This window comes from Sitophilus oryzae, unplaced genomic scaffold (assembly GCF_002938485.1).
Source record: "Sitophilus oryzae breed Bouriz unplaced genomic scaffold, Soryzae_2.0 scaffold_119_pilon_pilon, whole genome shotgun sequence".
Lineage (NCBI taxonomy): Eukaryota > Metazoa > Arthropoda > Insecta > Coleoptera > Curculionidae > Sitophilus > Sitophilus oryzae.
In genome coordinates this window covers 2071652-2085549 of record NW_022145837.1, presented here as the reverse complement: position 1 = coordinate 2085549, position 13898 = coordinate 2071652, and the positions used below count along the sequence as shown (strand labels likewise).

The window sequence follows — 13898 nt, the reverse complement described above, 5'->3', positions numbered from 1 at the left end:
TATGAATTTTAAAAAAGAAATCTGACAACGATGCAAAATTTCAACAACAGCGATGTACCAAGAATTTTCTAGTTTTTCTATTTATTATTTCACAAAATAAACAAGTTTTAATAAAGAAAACAACAGCTTCTTAAAAATTCAGTGTATTTATAAGCTTTAAAACAATTATTGCATATACAATCAATAAATTAAATCTCATTTTCAACATTAATCTTAATATAAATATAAATTATTCAACTAAACTTAACTTATCAACAATATGAGGAGGTATCATCAAATTTTTAACCAACAACTCCATTTCCATGGGCCCGTGTTCCCGCAGCCTACATAACAAGTCTTTTAAGGCACTTTGACAACCATTCAACCATACGTTTGAATCAATTTTAATTTTTTCGGCGTTATGCTTTTTCTTGTACACCTGAGTCTGTTTCATCGAAGCTAACAGTGCTTCTTTATCACGAATTTCTTTTTCTTTTATCATTATAAGTTTCAATAAGTCTTCTTTTTGTTGCTGTTCCATTCTAGGTGAACATGTAAAGTCATCATCGTCATCTTCTTGACATATACGGCTAAGTATTCTTTGTCTACTAGATTGTTTATCTGAATTAGACTTATTATTTGGCATTCTTTCTAAATTAATTGATACTTCTTTCATTTTATTGTCATTTGATACTTTTATCGACTGTTTTGATAGAGATTTATTAGATATTTTTAGATTCTCCGACAACTTTTTAGGGCTATGCTCAGAAACATCATTGTTTACCTTAACTAAACTACTTAAATCAAAATCATCTAAATCAATACCCTCGTTCTCATAGAAAGCTTGAGGGTTTCTCGAAAACTCTTTTAAATAGTCTTCAGTAGTAAATTTACCTAACCTAACACTACTGTTACTAGAAGCACTAGCGCTATGGTCTAAAGAACCTGTTATAAAAGTTATAGGATTCCTTGTATGAGTTATAGGTTCCGATGGGTGTTTACAGTGAATAACTTCTTCAGAAGATCTATGAACATCAGCCTTTACTTCTATCGGTGTGCTATCTTCAGGTTCACTATCAGAACTTATTATAAAACAGTCCTTTTTTGGATTTTTTTTATTTTGTGTGCTGCTATTATCAGTATTTGTTTTTTGAGGTAAGTTTATATCCTTACTTACTCCAGAACTCTCTAAATTACATTTGGAAGTCTCTAATTCCTTTTCTTGGACATTATTACCGGTATTCTCTATTGATTCTTCACTAGATTCCAATTTCATGACTACTTTATTATATTTATCTGGTTCTACATTACAAACAGTAGTAGATTTCTTTAAATTCTTTACTTGAGCGTTATTTTTTAGATTTGCCATTGATTTATCACTAGATTTCAATTTTCTGTCTGTCCTGTTACTTTTAACTTCTTCAAAATCTTCTTCAGAGTCGCTGGTATCAAACTGTAGTCTCCTTTTTCTATTATTAGTGGTTTTATGTGTATCTGAATTTATTTTAGACCTGTTATTTTCAACATTACTATCGGGATACTGTCTGCAAACATTTTTATCTTGTATCTGACTAATGCTATCATTGGTATTTGTTTTTTGATTTAAATCTACATTCTTATTTACTTCTAAACTGTCTAAATTACTTTTAGAAGTCCCTAAAACAATGGCAGATTTCTTTCCTTTTTTTTCTTCAACATTATTTTTGATATTTTCTATTAATTCTTCACTAGATTTCAATTTCATGACTGTCTTCCTACCTTTAACTTGTTCTACATCATCACCAGAGTCAAAGTTTTTGTCAAGATTCTCTAAAACAGTAGTAGATTTTTCTAAATTCCTTTCTTGAACATTATTTTTTATGTTTTCCTTTGATTTATTGCTAGATTTCAATTTTCTGACTATCCTATTACTTTTAACATCTTCAAAATCTTCATCAGAGTCACTGGTATCAAACTGTAGTTTCCTTTTTCTATTTTTACTGGTTCTATGTGAATCTGAATTTATTCTAGACCTTTTATATTCAACATTACTATCCGAATCTTGTTTGCAACCACTTTTATCTTGCATCTGACTAGAACTTGTATTTTTCTTACTTTCTTTAGATACTTCTTTTACAATTTCGTTTTCTTTAGTGGACGCATAATGACATACTTCTAGCAATATTTTTTTCTCTACAAACTCTTCTTTAATCTTGCTATCTTCATGATTAATTGAATTTTTACTATTTTTGACTGAACTTCTATGAACCTTATCATTTTTAGGTTTATCTGAAGAATTTGATTTTTTACAAGGTATCAAATCAACTTTGCAAGTCTTATTTTCAACCACTGATGTATTTAATTCCGGTAACTTGTTAACTTGTAAGTTTTCACCTTTATTTTCAGGAGTAAGGGGAACTAGATTTTTATTCTGATTTGGTTTTCTTGACCTAGATAATCCCAGTCTATAAGGAGTCGAAGTTTTATTACTAGCTCCAACATTAGTATTTTTTACTTGATTAATACAACTTGCAAATTGTTTTAAAACATTAACACCAACTTGATTTACATCTAACGGTTTAGCTTCATTCAATGGTGATATTATATTATTAGCACAACTTTTCTCTACAGCAATTTCGTTATTTATTACAGAGTTTGCGTTTAACACCGGACTTGACTGAAGGATATTATTTTTAGGAGTTCTCCTTGTTTTGGACAGCCCTACTCTTCTGCAAGGCGTCAAAAACTTCTTATCGATCCCCGCACCGGCGTAATTCTTTAAAAGAGACTGTTTATTTTCTGGTGTAGTCATTTTAAATAAAAATTGTTTACAAAAATTTTGTTTACATTTTTTTAAGGTTAAAATTCTGACTTCAAACCTCAGATTAAACAAACAATTTCTATGAATATAGCAGGACGACCACCAGCTTAAAATCCCTGGTTTTTTAATTGGCAGTATTGCAGTAGGTCAAATGACCCCAGCAATTGGTACCACTTAATGAACTTGTCAACGTGTTGTCAACTGCCAAAAAAACTACAAATCAAAATTAAAAAATTGTTTTTTAAATCTGTGTTTTAAGTTTTATTAACATAAATTTAGGAGAATGCTCTAAATTATTATGGAAACAGACGAGCCAAATACAGAATCTGCCCGTCAATCTATTGATATTGACGAGATAAGCATCGATATATTGCCAGTTCTCTACGAAATCATCCGTAGGTAAGTTTGACAGAAAATTGGGTTAGGCTTGTTGTTATCATTCAAAAATATTGTAAAAATAACTTGACATTCGAAAAATATCACCCAAAATAGCCTAATTTTAATTGCGTAAGTAATAAACTGTTAATAAATTAATAAAATTCTATTATTATATAATTTTTACAAGAAATATACGTTTCAGTATCGAAAAAGATCATCACGACAACACAGCTAAAACCAGAGAGTCACAAGATTGCAGTCAAAAAGTTTTGGAGCTACAAAAACGTTTAAACCAAGCCAAAGCTGACGTAAGTTGTATTTCCATCCCTTACTTTTCACAATAATAATAAAACAATCATTTCTTAACCTCAGATTCGTATGCTACCTGGCATAGAGTTCAGCAAAGAACAGCAGCTGAACCACTTAGAAGCCTTAAAGACTCAGCTTCGTCTGAAGCAAGAACTGTTACAAAAATACCGAAATTTGTGCCCCTTCAAGTTCCAGAAACCTTAGAGCAAAATTTCATGTAAAAAACAGCATGGTATTGCGATTCATACTCCGAGTTTTAGCAAATAATGAACAGCTGGTACAGAGACTGAGCGAATCGTACCCTATGCGTAGGGCAGCTCAGATTATCGTCCGGGCAATGTTCACAGGGAAAAACTTCATTGAGGAAAGAAGACTACACGAAAAACTGACTCCGGAACAATTTCAAGCTTTGATGCGTGAAATTTCGGTAGGTTTTCAAAAACAAGTTAAGCAAGTTCAAGAAAACATTCAAAAAAAGATGAAACAATAGTTTTTTTGAGAATATAGAGTAAAAATGAAAAATACAATAATTTTTATTGGTTCTCCTGAACATAACGCAAAGAAATCTTCAACCGATTACAAAAACTTGTTTCTTGTGTCTCCGAACGATGTGTTGTATCGAATTTTTACCTCTTTTGTGCCCCCATTTAATAAATTTCGAAAAATCTATGTGGATGTTTTAGGACCTTTTATTTGCCTGGTTTTGCTGTGTTTTTTTTTGAATTACGGTTATTCTCTGAAACCCCATAAAATAGACAGGTCCCCCTTCGAGTCTATTGTTTGTTTTTCTGTAATTATGCCCATTTTGTCTTATGTTTTACTAAAATTAGGTCAGTCCAGCATCAGTTTTTGGGAAACCTTGTGCGTTTTTGGATATTCCTTGTACGGTCATCTATTTACTTTATTTCTATCGTATATATTCTTTCAAGAAACGAGCGATGCTATGTTTTTTATCAGTTTGATACTAGTAGGGGGCCCTAGTACTTTGAGGCTGATTCTAGTTTATTTAAAAACAATACCAGTCCCTGGGGCAAGATTACTAATCTGTAGCATAGTCTCTATAGGAAATATTCTGTTTCTTATTTATTTATATTTTGCTTTCTTGCATAGAAATTATATGTATAGTCAAACTGTTTAAATAAATTGAGTAAATAAATAGAAGGTGTTTTTTTATTTCAAAGGCATTCATATCAAATGTGACAACATTGTAATAACTAAATAAAACCATCAGTGTTGTATCAAGAAATACTTTAAATTTAACTCCTCTAGATTTACTTATTTCTCTGATTTTTTTTTCTTAAAACTAAATAAAATTTCGTCACACTTTCGAAAAATATTTATTAAAAAAATATATACTTAAAAAAAAATGTGTAAAAGTCTCTATTAAAAAAAAGTAATTAAAAAAAGTTGATATAAAAAAGGGTTCAAACTTACATAACTATGGTAAAATTAATGTGGACAAAAATTATCAGTGCTAAAGCCGGTTACATACTAGAGGGCGTGTCGGGCGACATGTCGCCCGACACGCCCGAGTCTCACCCAGTCACGCCCAGAGTTTCACCAAGTCGGTGAAAACCAGTAAGTGACCGCTTAATTTAATTCTTTTTCTCTTGAATTTGTATTGGAAAAATCAAAATATACATACATAAATATTTTTCATTTAATTTCAACTACTTTGTGCGAATTCCAAGCAATTATTAGCTCTAATATGTATTATATTTAAAAAAATACAGGTGCTCTACCTAAATACCTATAATCCTTACAAGGCACTATCAACAATACCGTACCATCGAAAAAAAAACAGCGTCGAGTTACCTCCGAAAAAAATAATTCAAGGTAACACGACGCCGTTTTTTTTTCGATCGTACGGTATAAAATACTTAAACAATTAATAGATAGGCTCGCTAATTTATACAAAAAAAAAATGCTTAAATACTACAATGTCAAACTAAAAATAATTAAATATTTTATTGAAAGCCAGTGAAGTTTTTTTTTGAATTATTAAAGCAATATACTGGGTGAAACAGGTAAAGAGTGCCTGCTTTAAATATACAGGGTATCGCAAATAGGAAACCCTGTGTAGAAATATAAATCAATAAGTAACTAGGCGCCTATTTTTTTTAACTTGCTAAAATATTTTTTCGCTAGAATATAGATCAGAACATTATAAAACTGGTACTTGTAGTAATATAAGATACTATCAAAAAAAAAACGGCGTCACAGTAACCTTTGACAAAAAAAATTGTCAAAAATTACCATTTTTGACTTAAGAAAAGAAAGCTTTTTATTTTATATCACTTAAATAATAATTTTTGGGAATTTTTTTGTGCCAATCTTAAATAATAGTCATTTTTGTAATTTCGAAGCCCACTATGACGCCGTTTTTTTTCGATCTTATGGTCCTTAAATATACTTAAAGCCACGAATGTTACGAGAAATTGTTCGGTTTTATCAGTCTTAAATAAGAAAAAAAACAACTTCAAAATAAATGTTTTGAAGTGCGATCACAGAGCTGTGATCTTTGTGATGTATAAAATGCATATACGTATAAAAGAATATACTGGCGATTTGAAACTGTCCAAGAGCAGCAAAACCTTTGACAAAACAAGGATAAACTTATGTGAGAAATTCATTTATCACCTCTACCTATCTTTCAATATATTCTTATATATGTATATGATAAAATAGGTGCATTGTCATTTAAATCTATAATTTTTTAGGTTATGTTTCAAATTTTAACCCTGTTCAACACAAACATGTAGTTACTATTAAACTTCTCCATGAATTTATAGTTTTTCGTTGCCAAAAACTTTTTAATCGTACCAATTTCAGAGTCATTCTCCCTCACATCAACTGATATAACCTCAATTTTTACCTTATTAAACGGAATGGTTTCCAAAACTTGTAATTCTGTTCCACTAGACTCAACACTCAAAAAATCAACGCTTTTATAGTTCATTGCCAATAAAAGCGAGTATAGAGGGAAACATTTAACTCTAGTAACCAGCCAATCAGGGTTATCCACAGAGTTACTGTAAATACTGTTGATTTTTACGTCAGTTTCACCATGCAGGGTGATTTCTCGTGGATAAGGCATGGGACTAAGACAGGCATGAATGCATTGAGATCTAACACGGTTGTGTCTACGTAGATTAAAGTAATGTCTGGGATCTGGCTGGATTAGGAGTCCTTTCCACTCATACTGTCGTTCCAGGACTTCGGTTTTTGATGTTTTACCATCGCTATAAGCTCCAGATTCAACAAAAATGCCATTTTTCTGAAATGTTTCCATCCATTAATATTAAACGTTTCAACTGTATAATGTTTAATTATTATAAAACTTAAGATGACTTGCCTTATTATTAAAAATTTTCAACAAATATTCTGTTTCATTGCTCATTACATTCAGGGACTCCAAAGGTTTATGATGGGGCTCTATAGCAGGCGATATAGCCATCTCCCTCAGATATATTATCAATTGAGTGTCATCCTGAGATATACCATTCAATTCCATGTCTTTACTGAGATTTAGAGTAAACTGATGGTGTTTCATAGCTAGAAAAAATGATTTGTTAAATTCAATACATAGTTCTTTGAAGGAAAACCAACACACTCACCTGTATTGTCCATGTACAAAATCAGAACAGTCATGACTGTAGCAAAAGCAACAAAAAACCCAGCTATGGGTAAGAGTTTTTTCGTTATAACCTGACCCGGATCTTGAAGATTACACACCGGAACCTTAACAGGACTTGGAGGCATCTGATGACATCTATTTGGTTCCTGAGCCATTTGTGGATCAGTAGCATCACCATGAACTACAGTCATAGTTGTTTAATTGTTTTATAACAATTCCTAAAACAAAATTACAATTAAATCTTAATTTATATGAAAAATAGTGTTATTATTTCACAGTCGTGATAATAGTGACTCACTGTCCTATTTCCAAATAGGTTTTTGTCATTATTATTGTTCTTAACAATTTTAATTAAATAATAGCGTTTATTACATAGAGTGCCATGAAAAACAAGCACAAACTTTTTTCAAGACACCAAAGATTAATTAAATAACTAATCATACACTAAAAAATGTTTAAAAACCATAAAAATCGTCAAAATAAAACAGAAACTTACCCTGAAAACTATTTTTTTCTAACCTACAAATACTGCTGGCCTGTTTCAAGCGATATCTTCACCATAAAGGCATTATAATAATCGTCTTTGTACACGAACCACGAAGTTAAAATACGTGACAACGACAAAAGTACCACCCGAGAACATGCTCTATCTAATTTTTAGCCGTACCTGCCAGGTGCCTTATTATTTGTGAACGGACGGGAACTGCTATTATGCCATTTTCGCCCTTATTAGCATTGTTTACCTTTAAGTTTGGGTTTATTTTGAGAAGTACCTTTAAATATCTCTTTAAAATGATGTCTTTCTTACATTATTAAAATTATTTTAGAGAAAATAAAATCTTCTTTGATTTGGAAAGGTGAAAGAACCTTAGGAAAGAACCGTCAAGATTTGACAGAAAAACAATTAAATTGACATTTTTGTCATTCTTCAATATTTTTTACAAAAAAATTATGCATATTTCATGGTATTTTTGTTTTTAATACTACAAATTAAATGTAATGTTCGGAGAAACAACAATATACAAAAAAAATAATTATTTTGTACCTAATTAGACAGGTATTCATAAAAAAAACACCCAATTCTGAATAGATCGATTTTTATAATAAATTACTCTCTTTGCGTCATGTATAGAATGATACAATTAATTATTCATGGTAATATGCATCCCATTTAAATTAAATTACCTTTTCAAGAAGTATAAAAAAAATAAAAGCAATAAAAGTAATGAGCTAAAAAGTTTCCCGACACGAGGAAGTAAAATTAAAACGATGTTTTTATTAAAATTTTTGCGCATTTGATATATGGAAGTAAAAGAATAATGGAGAGTATAACGTTGTTTACATGTTTTGACGATTAAATATAAGAAAAAAATATATAATCTCAAGGAGATCTCATTTGAAGTTAATAAAATTAAAAAAGTAACGCATAATATTAAAATTTTCTAATTGATTTTAGAAAATGGCGAATGCGCTAGGCAATTTCGAATAAATGTTTATATGAAAGCATGAAAGATTTACTGAAAACTGTGCGTTTTTCTTATAAATCTGTGAGTTATGAAATTGTTACGAGTGATTTCGTTGCCATATAGGGTACGCTTCGTGGAAAAAAGTGAAAAAACTACAAGCGGTATTAATAAATTGCTATAATTTATGGCGATGTGTTGCTTATAAACAATCATAAGTGTTGTTGTTATTAATTAGATACTATTCTCGTTTGTCCTGATGTTTTTTGACCGTTGGACCAGCGATTCATAGATGCGACAGTACATAATCTTGTTGTACAGGGTCTCCCATTTTCGTGTGATTTACAGGGTTTCTCCTTTATGAGTAGAGAAACAAAAATGCGGTTTTCACATCATTGTGCTATTTTTTTATGAAACTAAAGATGCTACGTTCAGATTTGTCCTCTTAGTAGCCCTTTTAGATTCTGAAATACAGTTTATTATTAGGATTTAAGTTTTTTTACAAATAAAATAAAAATATTATATGCAGGGTATCCCATTAAAAAAAAACAAAAGTTTGGCTCACATTTCGAAAATGACAGCTCCCAGCGAAAAACTAGTTACGCCACTGGATTCTACATAAAAATTTTCGTTTAGTTATAAGATAACCAAATGAGATACAAAGGGGATTGAAAAATGCAAGAATTTCAAATTTATTGCTTTGTATTTCAGGAACTAAGATGACTAGGACAAATCTGCATGTAGCGTTTTTAGTTTCAAGAAAAAGTAGCATAGAAATGTGAAAACCGCATCTTGGTATCTCATAAACGAAAAACACACGAAAATGAGACACCCTGTGTGTACAAACAAGCTTTCTTTGGATTAAAAAATAGTAGTATAAAAGATGTGTGCTGGTTTATGAATAGAAACAAAATCATTCTCTTAAGTTTAGTCATTTTAAAGATTACTGTGACGTTGTTTTTTTTCGATTATACATTTATTTTTCTTACACGAAAATGAGAGAGATAACATTTTGCCAAATTTGGGCTTGCCTTGTACGTATATTAATTATATATAGTTAGGCATTTCGTTTTCAAACGGCCTTGTAAGAACAAGTATAGAGGAATTTGTTTTATTTTGCAATTAAATTCTCATGCAGTCTTCCACCCTTTGATCTTAATGCTTTTTGCAAATACGGAACTTGCCACAATATTACATTTTTTAACATAATTTTATTAGAATTATTTTTATTGAAACTGTTAGTTTATCACTAAACTATTTGAAGATAGGGTATATTTATTTTTTATTCTCAGTAAAAGACTACCAGCAGCAGATGATTAAGACTGTTTTCATCATCTGCTGATGATGCTAACATGGTTAACATGGTTGGTGTATTGTGGTGAATTAGTGTTTTATTTTGCTGTTTAAGAGTCTATTACGCTGTACTGTTCGGGTCGCTCTCAGGGGTCGGGTAAAGCGGGTGTATGGCCGAAGGAAATATATATTATATTTCAGAAATCTGCCTAAAGGCTTAGCCCGATCCTGTCGTGTTAAGCCACATCCAAAATTCCAAACATACGTGCTTTGATTAAGGCTTGATGAAGGTTTGCAGAGCTTCAGCATTTGCCATAAAATAGCGAGCGATTTGTTACAAAACCATATAAATTATATATCACTGTAATCACAAAACTTCAATCTATTTCCGTATTGTAACGCAATTTTAAATTATGTCTTTATTTTCGAGAAAATTTGGTTCAAACATAAGGAATATTCTGTTGATGTTTGACCATCAAAATCATAAAAATAAAGAAGTTGCCTAAAAATGTGCTACAATACGGATATAGTATAATTCCTTATCTTTAATTTCTTTCTTCATTTGTGTAAAAATACCTACCCAGTTTTACATAAAACGTTAAATGCCGAATGCTTGTTTTGTTACTTTTTCGGACTAGTGAAATGACATATCATATCGATTTTAGGAATTATTTAAGACTTACATCTTTTTAAAACTGACTTGTTGCAGCTCTATGTAGTTCCGTGAACTGGGGTCGATATTTAGTAGGACCTACATCCATCAGTAAGTACCGGCTCTGTAGAGAGGTCCGTGCGGATTCTTATCCATCAGGACCTACTCATCTCTAGACTATAATAAATCCTCAATTGTCGAACAATTGAATTCATTTCATGCCATTGTCTAATCTAAACTATGAGAAGATCGTCAGAAGAACACATGTGATGGTGTTATTGTTATTATCGAACGGTTGCAGGCAAGCGGTGGCGTTGCTCAATCGAAATTTCATTGCCAAAAGTGAAAGAACTTTCGACAGTGATGACGACCTTGGACGATATAAATCGTGAGCCGAGTTGTTGTGGTACGCTGATCGCAGGTCGTTGTAGTACTTGCTGCTGAAACACCTCGCCGGAGAAAGTTACATAACAGAAGACCTACTTTTCAGAGGCGCGATCCGTTCGATATTATTATACACGTAAACAAGTACGAATACGTACACAGATGCAAACGGCCAAGGAATTGCACATGGCTAGGCTAAATAGCTGGCGCATATTTGATTCTGAATTTTCTATAGCAACTAAAAATCTCTTTCAACTTTTTCAAACGTTTCTGGACTTTTTTTGATTTCTATAATAACAATAACTCTTCTCAATTTTGTAGAGTAGATATCATTTTATCCAAATTGGATAGGTTAGGTTGTAGGAAACCTAATAACCAATTTGGATAAAAGAAGGTGCATTTGAAGATGACTTGGCAATTTTAGCTAACAGCGAAAAAGAACTGAAAAGAAATTTCGAAATCTTTGAAACAAAAGTAATGATTTTAGGTAAAACAGAAGTCAATATGAATATCGAGATAAATGACATCAATTTGGAACAAGTCGATTCATACATATGTTTGAGATGATTTGATCAGCAACACAGGAGAACAAGAGACGGAAATCATCCAAAGAATTGGCAACACGTCCCGCTTGTATCAAGCCATTAAGAACAATTTCTTAAATAAAAAAGGAATCTCGAGAGCAGTGAAGATGAGTGTATACAAGACAGTATTCAAACCGACGTTGATTTTTGGCTGTGAAAGTTGGGTATTAACTAAAAGATTGAAGAGTAAGATCCAAAGAATGGAGATGTTATATCTACGAAGAGTACTTGGGGTAACAAGGAAAGATAGACTAAGGAACAGCTTTATGAGAGACCCAAGCAGCATTTGGACGTCGGGACAACGTTGTGTCACGCGACCAAACGTCGGGGCGCAACGTCGGCACAACCTCGTGCCAACCCTAGTCTGCACTAGTTTGGAGAATAATTTTTGGGTCGAAACGACGTTGGATACCGACGTTGGCTAGAAGCCTAATTTAGTACAATCTGCAACGTTGTTTAAAATCCTAATTCACAGAAATACAAAACTAATATGGCGTCTAAGTCGCGTTTTATCCTAAATTGGGATAATTATAGTAAAAATATTATATTTATAATTTAGTTAGAGACATATGTCAGATGGCAGTGAAGGAAAACAAAACAAAAGTATTTAAGTGTGGAGGATGTTTGAAGATCATAATTATTGAAACACTTTAACCGACTCTGTAACTCGTTACCCAAGGTAAAAAGTTAAACGCAAACAACTTTATTGATAAATGTATTGTTTCTACTTTAAAAAATACTAATGGGCCTTGAAATTAAAGAAGTTTTAAAAATTTTCTTGAATTTTTTTTTTAGTAAAATGAGAATAATTTATTCGCATTCGAAAAAATTGTTTCCGCGTATTTTTTAGGGTCAAATATTTCAAGTTAATGTATTCAAAAAGCAGGAATTGCTATTTTAAGAACGAAACATTTTCTTATTTAACAACATGGCGGCTTTAACTTTGTTGTTTTGGAGATTAAGATGGAGTAGTTCGAGTAGTCGCATACTGGACTAATAAAGTCGCAGTTCGGCCTTAACAGGTAGTATACTAGTCGCAAGATTGCCTAATTTAGTCATTCTAGAGTCTAGCTTGTGCCGCCCTCTATAATCTAAATAAACGAGGAAGTGTCGGTAATATATGTCGATGTATATTTAAATTTAGTTTTATATGTACCTTTCTTATGTCCCATTTTAATTAAGTTTTTTTTTTATAAAAACAAAAACAGCACTGAACTGTCTGACTGAACAGAACAATGAATTGAAAATTTAAGATTTAAGGTTATGGTTCAATACAGTTGCAAAAAGGTAGTGACTCTACGTCCTACCAACGTAAGAATAAGGAAATCTAAACAACGTTGGAATTAGTAAAACAGACGACGTTTGCATAACGTTGGAATAGGTCCTGAAACTGACGTCGGAAAACTCTATATTGTCCAACGTTGTAACTACGTTGCCCAAATCACCTAAATATCACTTAAGCAAAAAAGGTTAGAAGACAACGTTTATTCGACGTCGCAGAAGCTTCTACTTTGCTGTAGTACAAGTCCAACGTCGGCACAACGTTATAAAAACGTTTAAATTTATTTTAATACCTAAGGTAGGGAGCTAACTATTTTTTGTAACTAATCCAACGTTGTGTTTAGTAAACATGTGGTCGCAAGTCGTGAAAATGCTACTTGGGGAGGAACTAAAAGTACATTCGATTCTGAATAAAATTGGGCAATGTCAGCTTAGGTGGTATGGACATTTGATTAGAATGAACAACGACGTACGAGTAAAAGGCGTGTGGGAAGCTAAAATGCAGGGCAAGAGACCAAGGGGAAGACCAACTAAAACATGGAATGACACAATAGAGAAGATAGTGCAGAATAGAGGACTAACATTAACAGAAGCCAAAAGTTTAGCAAGAGACAAAAATAAATGGAAACAATTTGTGTATAGTGTAGCAATTAAGTAAATTCATTTAATTTAGTATACTTATTTACACCTTCGGGTAGAAAGGTTTTTGATTATATATAATAGATTTCATTTTATGAGCTGGTCTTGGTCTTGGACTTGTACAAAGGGCAAAACCATCAAGACTAACCAAGCATGCAAGGTCTTGCATTTATAGCAATTTTGGCGCAAGTGTTCTAGGTACTATGACCAAAGATTACATATAAAGGTATATGCTATGACTATAATTTAGGACGAATTTCATATGCATAATTTAGAGAAATACTAGACAATTACTGCATATATACTTGATATCAACTAAACTTAGTTGCGAGTTAACTGAGTTACGTAATCGGGCGCGATTTTTAAATTCGTTGTTGCCAACCATGGACATATTCGGACATATTCGGCGCCGTGCTGACTAACTGGAATTTAAATTTCGCGCTGGGAATTCAGGTGGTAGCTCTGCTGTAAAAAAAGTCAAGTTGCCACATTTATTTAT

The 13898-nt window shown here is 32.0% G+C and overlaps 3 protein-coding genes across 6 annotated transcripts; 1 reads left to right on the top strand and 2 right to left on the bottom strand.

Moving 5' to 3' along the window:
- Nucleotides 1–229: 229 nt before the first annotated feature.
- Nucleotides 230–2770, bottom strand: LOC115891791 (dentin sialophosphoprotein-like). The gene has a single exon (XM_030912349.1). It carries the CDS (start codon nt 2768–2770, stop codon nt 230–232), a length of 2541 nt encoding a protein of 846 aa, XP_030768209.1.
- Nucleotides 2771–2950: 180 nt separating this feature from the next.
- On the top strand, nt 2951–4622 carry LOC115891895 (mediator of RNA polymerase II transcription subunit 9). Of its 2 annotated transcripts, none has more exons than XM_030912493.1 (3): nt 2951–3178; nt 3360–3465; nt 3530–4622. In XM_030912493.1, exons 1-3 carry the CDS (start codon nt 3078–3080, stop codon nt 3668–3670), a joined length of 348 nt encoding a protein of 115 aa, XP_030768353.1. In that variant the 5' UTR covers nt 2951–3077; the 3' UTR covers nt 3671–4622. The 2 variants fall into 2 exon arrangements, 1 of the variants encoding a protein (XP_030768353.1); XR_004051934.1 differs by lacking the exon at nt 2951–3178 and adding an exon at nt 3185–3286.
- Nucleotides 4623–4832: 210 nt separating this feature from the next.
- On the bottom strand, nt 4833–7995 carry LOC115891894 (protein Star). 3 transcript variants are annotated; one of them, XM_030912489.1, is made up of 4 exons: nt 7600–7995; nt 7084–7321; nt 6822–7021; nt 4833–6743 (listed from the first exon to the last, which is right to left on the bottom strand). In XM_030912489.1, the coding sequence occupies exons 2-4, from the start codon at nt 7292–7294 to the stop codon at nt 6195–6197; spliced, it is 960 nt and encodes a 319-aa protein (XP_030768349.1). In that variant the 5' UTR covers nt 7295–7321; nt 7600–7995; the 3' UTR covers nt 4833–6194. The 3 variants fall into 3 exon arrangements, with proteins under 3 accessions (XP_030768349.1, XP_030768351.1, XP_030768352.1); XM_030912491.1 differs by having other exon boundaries at nt 7771–7995; XM_030912492.1 differs by lacking the exon at nt 7600–7995 and adding an exon at nt 7402–7426.
- Nucleotides 7996–13898: the final 5903 nt, after the last annotated feature.